Source organism: Macadamia integrifolia, chromosome 11 (assembly GCF_013358625.1).
Source record: "Macadamia integrifolia cultivar HAES 741 chromosome 11, SCU_Mint_v3, whole genome shotgun sequence".
NCBI classification, from domain to species: Eukaryota; Viridiplantae; Streptophyta; class Magnoliopsida; order Proteales; family Proteaceae; genus Macadamia; species Macadamia integrifolia.
In genome coordinates this window covers 23,976,543-23,987,886 of record NC_056567.1, presented here as the reverse complement: position 1 = coordinate 23,987,886, position 11,344 = coordinate 23,976,543, and the positions used below count along the sequence as shown (strand labels likewise).

The 11,344-nt window shown below is 37.8% G+C and overlaps 1 protein-coding gene across 1 annotated transcript; it reads left to right on the top strand.

Moving 5' to 3' along the window:
• The first annotated feature begins 6,040 nt into the window (after positions 1-6,040).
• On the top strand, positions 6,041-10,639 carry LOC122092737 (cinnamoyl-CoA reductase 1-like). Its single transcript, XM_042662981.1, has 5 exons — positions 6,041-6,245; positions 6,352-6,506; positions 8,285-8,467; positions 8,782-9,134; positions 10,268-10,639. The coding sequence occupies exons 1-5, from the start codon at positions 6,110-6,112 to the stop codon at positions 10,422-10,424; spliced, it is 984 nt and encodes a 327-aa protein (XP_042518915.1). The 5' UTR covers positions 6,041-6,109; the 3' UTR covers positions 10,425-10,639.
• The last annotated feature ends 705 nt before the right edge of the window (positions 10,640-11,344 follow it).

The following is an 11,344-nucleotide window of genomic DNA, read 5'->3' as shown; positions in this document are numbered from 1 at the left end:
AATAAATACAAGAAAATATAAGAAGAAATTCGCCCATTACCTATATATTTAACCCCTTCCCTTACAAAGGCCGGACCTGTAATTGACCCCCTATATTAGATGGTCTGCATTCAGCTCGTGGGCCCAAATAGCATGAGAAACGTTAAAAACTCCAAGGGTAAGGACCCAAGTAGGGGAAAAAGATTTTGGATCAGGAAGGAGACATGGATAGTTCCCAGCATTTGAGATACATTTATCCTTGATACTAAGGAAATTTTTTATTGGATAAGGGAAAATTTTATTAGAGAATTATACGACCAACAATGATATACATAGCGGAATGTTGGGCAATCAAGAAAAGGAATTTAAATAAACAAAGTGTAATAGAGATGAGGACATTGAGAGGGCTTTGCGGCAAGACTAGGAAAGATAGAGTAAGGAATGATCATATTATAAATGATTTGAGAGTCGCATTAATCCAAGACAAGTTCCATGAGAACCGATTGAAGTGGTTCGGTCACGTTCAACAACAACCTTTGGATGCCCTAGTAAATAAGAGTGACCAAATTCAGTTGATTGGAGCTAGAAGAGGTAGGGGTAGACCTAGACTCACTATTGACGAAGTGGTAAGAAATATATGCAATTGGTAGGAATTTATTCTAACATAACTACAGATAGAATTTTATAGAAGACAATAACCTATGTAGCCGACCCCTTATAGTGATGTTTCCATGATTTCACTTCTTCTCTTACCTCATCTTATTTCCCTTATGTAACCTCTGTATATTCTTATATCTATATCAGATCTATGCAGTTGACCCATTTAATTGGGATAAGGTTATAGTTATTGTTGTTGTTATTGTATTTAGGAACAACTTTATCCAGATGGAAAAATGAAAGCTGGGGTAGGTATCGATGAATTGTATCGGTATCAAATGAGACCGGTATTGATACCGGACCTATCTAAATTGGTTGCACGTATCGTTTCAGGGGTAAAACAGTAAAAAAAATGTACTTTTTTTGAAAAAGTAAGAGCCAAAAATGACCGATACACATTGACCCTTACCGATACCAACCCATATTGTATTAGTATGCCGATACCAATACCAATACAAATACGGATAACTAAATCCTTGGTTTGGGGGGTGGGGGAAATTCATATGGCGTCTGAGGCCAAAAAGTGGCTGTACAAGATTCAACAGGAAACTAGGATATCTAAAGAGCTTTTGCAGGGTAACCAACTACCCACTTACAAATCGCCCTTGTTCATGACACCAAGAAGGAAGAAGATCCCAGACATGTCAAAGAAAGTCCACAAACCAACCATGTAATTAATATAGAGATTTCAAAGATTGGTAGGTACATGGAAGACTTCTGGTTTCAACCAGTGCTCATCCGCCTCTAGTACATTAATTTCCACCAAAAAACAGAGAAAAACCTCTGGTTCATACCTTTCTCATATTCTTTTAACTTTCTTCACCAAACCTCAGAAAAGCCATTTTCCCATTTAAAGCTATATAATTATTAACTGATCTTAAAGATTTGAATACAATATCACCCTTTACTACTAGAGAAATTTTGGGTCTTCATTGGGGGGGGGGTGGAGGTGGAAATCTTTTGACTTTAAACATTAACCACCTACTTAGTAGATTTCGTATCCTCAATATGGACTTCCTATTTTCTTGGTGGAGAATTTATTACTCTCCTACACATAAAAATTCAAATAAAGCTAATATGAAACCAAGTGGAATCAGGAGAGATGTAATGTCGTCAATGCAAATTAATTGTCACAAATTCAAGTTATTAACAAGTATCACTTGAGATCTGTACTTCAATACCACGGGACATCTCTTTTTCTTAAAGCTATGTTTGGTTGCAAGGGGAATTAAAGGGAAGGGAAGGGAAGTGAAATCTTCGTACGTAAAAAGGAAATATAAGTAATCATTACCTCATGTAGGGGTGTCAACCGGTCGGGCCGGTTCGGTTTCAGTCGGGCTTAATCGGGCTTGAAGACTTTCAAAGGCTACACCGTGTCCGCCCATTTAACTAATCGGGCTTAGTTATTAAGGGCATGATACACTTTATATTCGATCGGTCGGTCTCGGGTTATAATCGGGCTACCTTAATCGGGCTTTAATCGGGCCTTAACCGGGCTACGGACATGTTTAATGTTAAACGGGCTTTAACCGGTTTTTAAACGGGCCCTCTTTAAAATGTGCTATTATATTCCGGCCCACTTATGCAAGCCCAAAAAAATGACAATAAATCAATAAATGATACAAAATATAACCATTATTTAAAATGTGAACATGTCTTTACTTTTTAGTTTTTATTCTTTAATTTGGGGGGTAAAATAAGTATTCTACAATCATTAAAGGGTCGGGTCAAGTCGGTGCACAATAGGCCTGTCTCGATCGGGCGTTATTCGGTCGGTCTCGGTCAGGCGCCCGACGGTTCAAGTAGCAAAACCGAGACCGACCATTTATAAATGGGCCGGGCTCAAGCCCGACACGTTTAATAAACGGTCCGGGCCGGGCCGGTCTTTAAACGGTCGGTCCCGGTCGGTTTACCCGGTTCGGGCCACAAATTGACACCCCTAACCTCATGTGACTATATCATTACTTTACATCCAAGACCCTTTGCTATAATATGTAATATAAAAATTACATATAAAATGTATCATTACCAAAGATGGTTAAAAAAATCAAGTACTTTATATAATCACATTGAATCACATGGGATAATGATTATAAACATTCTTTTTTTAAGTATGAAAATTTAACTTCCTTTCCCTTTAAATTCTCCTTACAAACAAACGGAACCCAAGGATATAATAAAAAATTATTTTTTAACATAAAAAATACTTCATTCCAAATCAAGACATAAGAAATTTCAGAATTATTGAATGAATGAACGGAAAAAACTAGCTGAAGAGTCAGACATCATTGACTCTCTCTCTCTCTCTCTCTCTCTCTCTCTATATATATATATATATATAATGGGTAAAGTTTTGTTTCTGTATGAATTTAATGTGTGGCTGGGGAATTATTATGTGGTTGTTGAGAAATGGTAGGAATGTTGTGTGAGTGAATGCCTTAGCTCTTTAAAGTGTAGATCAGGTTTTCGTATGAGAATCATTCTTGTACGATTTGATTCATATTGATAGAATTTACAATGTTTTTTCTTGGGTGAATTCCATCTGTGTGGATCAATCCTGTACGAAAATAGTTCTCGTGCATAAATTTGATCTGCTATAAGTTGAATTATGATTAATGTTGTTTTGATTCTACAACAAACTCCCACCAAGTACAAGACCCTATAGAATGCAGATACAATCACAGATCTTTTAACTTCGTACAAAAACTCCTAGCTACTACTTGACCAGCAACTGCAAGACAAACTTCCTCATCCTGTCCCTAGCTACCCACAACCTATCTATTGACCCAGTAAACCCATACGTTTATACAAGCACCAACCCACTTCAAGTCCAACAACCCAGCCCCAATACATGACACCTCTCTCTCTCTCTCTCTCTCTCTCAATAGGTATCCAACATCTGTGGTCAATATAATATTGCACATACATTTGACTAGTATAGTTAAAAGACGGGGCTCTGGTTTTCTAATTCTAAATATCCGTTACATGGCAGCTTAATTATTCAAACTAGATAAAGTTGGCCACCTGAATAATCTTTTAAACGAATTGATTGAAATCATGAATTGAAACTCTTGAAAATGCGCAACGGACAATTGAAAAAAAAAAAAAAAAAAGAGAGAGAGAATGTCAATTCTTTCATTATATATGATTGAATTTAATTTTGAAAATGGAGTCTATGCTTTAGCGCATTGCTTGGTGGTTGCTGGATTGTTAAGACTAGCGTAAGTCAGAGGGTAAGTGTTTGAATCCTCTTACACCCTATTTTTCTTTATCGTTAGGGTCACGTTGCATTTTAGGAAATCCTCACCATATAGTAATTAGTAATAGTTGTAAAAATTGTTTGAATAAGTGGGTCTACTGAACCCTTTGCTAGCGCCTCGTGTGGATTTTTTCCGGCCCTTCAATCATTCTTGTACTCATGTATGGCCATAGAGCCTAATACCTTACACAAAAAAATATATAATATAATAATAATAATAATGATAATGATAATTTTGAAATTTAACAACTAGCAAATTTATACTATTTCTATCTATCTGGCGGTTGGAGTGCCCAGATGATGATAATAGAAAATGGCCCATTAAGGAAGGCCTTCTAGATGGTTTGTGTAACTGGCGTTTTCCAGCCCTAGTGTTCTTGTTTTTTTTGGTAGAACCCAGCCCTAGTGTTCATAGCTACTAAACTTGGTAGCAAGTAAGAAGAAAACAATAAAAAAAATACAAAGAATTTAGTTTTGAAATTTGATAACTAGCAAATTTATAGTGTTTCCTATCTATTTAGTGGTTGGAATGGCCAAACACATCATCTTACGACATGACAAAAGCAAATAAACCATGGAGGAAGGCCTTCTAGATGGGTTAACATGCGTTTTCCAGCCCTAGTCTCCATAGCCAGTAAAATTGGTAGCAGGTAAGAAGAAAACAATAAAAATTATAAAGAATTCAGTTTTCGAAATTTGATTACTAGCAAATTTATACTGTTTTCTATCTTTCTAGTGGTTGGTAGCTCCAGAAACATAAACTTAAGACATGACAAAAGCAAATAGACCCTGAATGAAGGCCTTCTAGATGGGTTGTGTAACATGCATTTTCTAGCCATAGTTTCCATAGCCAGTAAACTTGGTAGCAGATTAAAAAAAAAAAGAACGAATATAGTTTTGGAATTTGATTACTTGGAAGCAAGCAAGAGGAAGATAATTGAAAAAAAGAAGAAGAAGAACAAGAAAAGAAAAGAAGAAGAAAATGATAAACATTTAAAATGGAGAAAATCATGGTTCAGGAACCGTAAAGTCATCAATGGACAAAAATATCCTATAGACGCCATTTGAACCCATAAATCATGGAATTCTCCCTTGACCATGGTTGAAAGAAAACTCGGCCCTTAGAAAATACTTAAAGATAACTATTGCCTCGAGTGAGAGTTCTTTCTAATGTTGGAGGACCCACATCCATGGCAAGGACCAACATCTGCCATGAAATGGAGGTTGAACTCCAAAATAGAAGAAAATTTTCTGCTAATCTATGCAATCTAGACGGTTTCGCTACAACGTAGACCTAGTTTTTCCATGCAGTAGGAGATAGAAATTTTTTGACATATAAATCTCGATCTTGTTCACATGTCAAGTTTTCAATGCAAATAGAGTTGGCCAAGTGAAAGAACAAAGGACCCCAAACGATTAGCGTAGCTGGTTTGGAGGGGACACAGAACTCTGCCTCAGGAAGCGAGGTCCCGTGATCAAACCTTTGTCTCTGCACCTAAATTCTTAGGGCCACCGCATGAGTGTTTCCATCTCAGATTGACCCGGTCCTATGTAAGTGGTATCAATGTGACCACAGGGATTAGTCAGTCACAGATCCGGACACCCTGGGTATCAAACAAAAAAGTGAAAGAACAAAGAATTGAAAAAATGTTGTTTCACTTGAAAAAATCTGAGATTACTAAGAGGGTGTATGCTAAAACTTGGATTACCAGCATGATGCATGCTAATACATAGGGAGTCTATTATTACATTTGAAACCTAAATTTAACTCTTTTAAAGGATAAGTTGATTCGACCAAGAGATTAAGATCCCGTCAACCTCATATTACCATAGTTTAATAGATTCGGACTATATATGAAACCATTTTGTCAGCACATCTTATTGGTGAACTCCTCTATGCCGCTTCCTCTAACAACCATCTCCCTAAGATCAATGGGGTGACCTTTTGTGTTGGTGTAAAAGTCATGGCAAGTTGACATGTATCTCTAATGGTAGGAGGCATGTTTGGTTTAGTAGGTTTGGTCGGTTCTAATCGAAGCTTCTAAAACTAGTCACTCTTAACAATCCTTAGTAATCCTTCAGCCCTTTTATCACCTATAAATATTACACCCACACCCACCAACCACCATTGTTAATGAGTGTGCTGCACTTCTACTTGTTATATATAGCACAGTTCAGTGTCAAAAGAAGAGTAAAGAGAATTTAAGTACTAAAATGGGAGAGATCGTTTTACCAGCAGTTTCAAGCCCAACTGTGTGTGTGATTGGTGCCGGAGGCTTCATAGGTTTTTGGCTTGTCAAGCTTCTCTTAGAGAAAGGTTATACTGTTAGAGGAACAGTGAGAAACCCAGGTGAGTTCTCTCACTTTCTCTTTCACTCTTCCTGTTTTTTTTGTAGTAGGTGTTATGGGTGATGAGTTCTCTCTTGCTAGTACTCATGCATATTTTCTTCTTGCAGAAGAGCCTAAGAATTCTTACTTGAAGGAGCTCAGTGGGGCTAAAGAACGACTAATTTTCTTTAAGGCAGATATTCTTGATTATAAGAGCCTTTTGAATGTCATGAAAGGATGTGATGGTGTATTCCACACTGCTTGTCCTCTGACTAACAACGTAGTACGTTGCCCTCTCTCTCTCTCTCGGAAAATAATCCTCTGTTTTTCTCATCCATGTTTTTCCTTGTTTTGCTACCTGCAGAACGCGACACGTGGATAACTTTAAGACCAATGCACCGGATGTAATAATCTTCACCCAATCTTGACCGTTGGTCTCCTTGTTGTCCACGTGTCGCATTCTGCAGGTAGCAAAACAAGGAAAAACAGGGATGAGAAAAACAGAGGATTTTGATATCTCTCTCTCTCTCTCTCTCTCTCTCTCTCTCTCTCTCTCTCTCTCTCTCTCTCTGTTTTGATGTCTTTCCTCCTTCGATGATGGCTGGGTGGCATTAGTAGTTATTTTGCTTTCATCTATTTCACATTAATGATTGAATTAATTAACGCGGAAGCAACTTAAGATATTAGGTGGAGATGCCCTACTTATAGATGAAATAATCTGAAGTCCAGATAAATTCCCAAGCAGTCTCCCCCATGGTCTCTCATGTGTAGTTTTAAGCATGACACATTTTTTTTTTTTTTCTAAAGGATCACTTGTATTAAGAATAAAGAAAAAAAAATACGAGATAAACTAACAACATTAAAGAGCAACCTCCACCAAGGACAATATATGATCTCACTAGCAAGAGAACACACATAACACCTAGAAAAAAAGTCTTAGGGGGTGTTTGGTTCGGTAAATCTTTGGGATGACATTCTTTAAAATGATAATTCTTAATTTTTTGAGTTGTTTGGTTCCACTAGGATGACCCTCATAAGTGAGCATCCTACTTCCCATGAATGACCATATTACAAAGGATGTGTTCCAAATCTGAGTTCACCTCAACACTTAAACTCAGATTTGAGCAACCTTTTTACCACCTAGTATAAAAGGAGAAAGCGGAAAGACGTTCTCTACGGAAGCCAATATCTCAAGACAATCAAACGATTTTTCAAAAAGAAACATAATTCAGAAGAATGTCTATCGAAAGATTGACATTCATATCTGATACATACACCATTTGATTTATTGAACCAAACACCCCCTTAAGTTTCTGATTTAGATGCACCTTCCAAATATCTTTTATGTCAAAGGAACGCCATACGGTGATTCTACGCATCCCCCTCGTTATTCTTCGCAACAACCATCAAAACATCTATCGTAGCCACTTCTTGGAAAATCCGAACAGAGGAGAAAGCCACCACCCTTCAATTCTAAGATGAAACTAGGTTAGTCACTCAACCACCCCTGATGTTGACTCCCCTATCTCCATGATTTTTACAACTACAACAAACCACAGAATAACTGGACCTTGTACTTGGACATATATTAGAGTCCAAATCGGCTTCCTACGTGAGGAGAGACATTACTCTCCCCATATGGGATCCAACCTTCCATTCGGGGTCAGACACTCTCTGACTTGTGGTTAGAGGAGGGTCTGACTCTTGTGTTGGAGGGGGATGCAGGGCTAGATCCCATATGGTGACCTCCCCACATTGGGAGAGGATCCAGACTCATTATCAAGGTATATGGGTGGGGTTTGGATCCACTCCCCAAGTGGGAAAGGATTGGGACAATACTTGACCATCCATGGGGTGTGGGACCCACACGTGGGGAACTAAACTGAACTCATATTGGTGTTGGCTCTTACATCAATGCCCCAGAATATTTGAAATGAGGTTCTTTTCAGTTTCCTGCACACTAACGAGTAAGCTTGCCTCTTTAGATTATTATTGGATTATTACATCCATCTTTTGACAAGGCTAGTGTTGTCTGTGTATGTGTTTTTCTTTTAATTCAAGGAACAAGTGCTTGATCCCGCAGTTACCGGAACAATAAATGTGGTGAATGCTGCAGCAGAAGCCAAGGTTGGCCGCTTGGTTTTGACATCTTCAATTGGAGCAGTTCACATGAACCCTAACAGGGACTCTGAAGTTGTGGACGAGGCATGCTGGAGTGACCTCGAGTATTGCAAGAACACTAAGGTTGGTATTTTGACCAATGGTTATCCATATCTCCATATCTAAGATTCTATGTCACAAGGGTCCTTCTAGGTGCCATTATGTGTTTTGTAATTTTAATTAGGTACTGTCTCTATTCATTTTAAGCTGAACTTGCACCGTGAGATGGTTACCTTATATTACATGGACTAACCCATGTTTTGTCATGTGGCAAATAGTGAACTAGCCATAGTGACGGAAAAGAAAACCCATGTCACAAACACAAATAAAATCTACTGGAATTACTGAGTTGACCCGCTGAGTTCTAAAATGATGAAAGTTAAATATACTGTGTGCAGAACTGGTACTGTTACGCAAAGACAGTAGGAGAGAAGACTGCATGGAAGGAGGCGACAGAGAAGGGTCTGGACCTGGTGGTGGTGATCCCATCTGTGGTTTTAGGCCCATCACCTCAGCCCACTATCAATGCTAGTGCAGTTCACATACTCAAAATGGTTGATGGAACTCATAAAACATACCTTAACACAGTTCAAGGTTATGTGCATGTGAAGGATGTGGCCTTGGCTCACATACTTGTGTACGAGACTCCGTCGGCATCTGGCCGGTACCTCTGCACCGAGAATATAGTACATCGTGGCGACATCGCTAAACTACTCAGTGAATTGTTCCCTGGTTATCCTATTCCAAACAAGTAAGTATACATAAAATCAGAGATGAAAAATGATCAAAAAAGAAACCGGTTCTGTTTTTTTCCCATTTTTCCCCCGGTTTTAGGACAGTTTTGGGCCTTGAAGTCCTCTAAGAAAGAGAAGCGGTTGGTCTAACCCCTTCCGATGACAATCCCATCCAAATCTTTTTGATAACCAAGCTCGACCGGAGATGTGGTTGATTGGGTTTCAGGCTTTCCACTATGGGCCCTACGTATTTTGGGCTTCAACCAGTACTGCAGGGTATAAGCATAGAGATAAAAATAATGCATGACTATTCCATGGGCTTTTATTAATGGGCCTAAAGCAGCTCATATGTTTACTAGGCAAGCGAGGAATAAGGTGTCAATTTAGAAATGGAATCGAAAATCTAAATCAACCATTTAAAATCAAATCGAATCGAATTAAAAAAATTTGGTTTGATTTTGGTTCTATAAAGTGAAATTTTATTCGATTCATTTCATGTCGATGTTAGACTAAAAATTGTCAATCTAAACTGACATTCCCTTCACAATTTTCAGAATATTGTTGAGCATACTTCGGACTCTCACTATGCGTAGTGAATGTTAACTGATGATACCTTGCCAAGTGTCGCCAATTGGTTATATGATCGAAAACCCTAGACACCTCATTGGTCATATTTAAACTTGAAAGGATAAAGGAAGTAGCTCAAAGTTTTAACCTATAAGTATAAAAAAGTTATTGAAACCATAGAAGAAAGTTTTCCTCCACCAGGTGGGAAGGGTTCGGTGACCATCCTAGGGTCCTAAACCATACCTCTAATTGTTGTGTGATACCCTCTATTGCTCATCTGAAAGCCATGGTTAAGGGATTCCCCTTCATCGTAGTTTAAGGAAAACTTGATCCAAAACCATAAGAACAAAACTAATATTACATTAAGATCTAACCCCTTACAGGAACCGACTAAATTTTACCCAATATAGAAAATGTTTGACTAGCTTGCTTAAGCTTGAAGTCAAGCTGGCTTAGGTTAGGGTTGAGTCTTTGAAGGTATATGATTTCAGATTGTTGGCTCAATGCTATGTTTCTTAATTATTTGGGATGAATTATTAACACATACATTAATTCTCTAACCCCCTTTCTTTTGCTATTGAAGCTGCTCGGATGAAGTGAATCCAAGGGCCATTCCTTACAAGTTCTCGAACCAAAGGCTTAAGGACCTGGGGCTTAATTTCACACCAGTGAAACAATGTCTTTATGACACAGTCAAGAACTTTCAAGAGAAGGGTTACCTTTCCATCTCTCTCCGGTGATTAGATCCTTTACATAATCCATTGTCAATCAGGACAAACAGATCCAGGATCCATATTTGTAAGACCAAATCCAAATGGGCTAGGACAAATTAGGTATACAAGATGTATTACTTAAGGGAAATTTTTAGGGATGATTTCTCCTTTCTATCGAAAAGAGATCTTAGAAATTTTAATGCTTATTCTCAAACTCTTTGTTTATATAGTAGTGATATTTTTTGTTTTGCCCATCATCTTTGGATTCCTATCTAATGATCCAATGTAATCCTAGACGTGAGAAATAAAAAAACATATATATCTTAAGGGTGACGATAAAAGTTTCATAGCGTTTAACCTAAATACGGAGGGTAGGGTGGTGGTGGTTCTACTACCATACAAATAATTATAAATAAATAAATAATATATATATATATATATAGAGAGAGAGAGAGAGAGAGAGAGAGAGAGAGAGAGAGGATGTCGAAACGTATAATTTCTATTAAGATCAATCTTTCCACGAACTCTAACCCAAATGCATTTCCTACCGAAGGCCCAAAGCAAGGGACTGTGTATATATATAGTTGTTTATTCGGGAGTAATATGGTATATCATGCATATTGCTAAATGTTTACAATTTTTGTTACAACAATATGTGAATTTTTAATGAAATGCAGATTTACCTTGCCCAAAAATGAAAATTCTTACTTTTACCTTTGGAGGGCAAGGGTTTTATTTTAACTTGGAAGGCAATGCAAGGGCAATACTATTACTTGACCTGACCCTACCCTACCCTATGGGCCCTTTTATAGCCCTATAAAATGGCTAAAAAAAGGAGGATATACAATTGATCGGTGATTATGTTGATGAATACAAAATAAGACGAACGGGAAGACTCTAAGAAAGCAACATTGGGGATCACACCAATGAAGAGAAACAAAATAGTT

Coding starts and splice junctions, on each gene's coding strand:
- LOC122092737 (XM_042662981.1), top strand. CDS start 6,110: ATGGGAGAGATCGTTTTACCAGCAGTTTCAAGCCCAACTGTGTGTGTG. Junction 6,507..8,284: donor GTCCTCTGACTAACAACGTA/GTACGTTGCCCT, acceptor TTTTAATTCAAG/GAACAAGTGCTTGATCCCGC. Junction 8,468..8,781: donor AGTATTGCAAGAACACTAAG/GTTGGTATTTTG, acceptor TACTGTGTGCAG/AACTGGTACTGTTACGCAAA.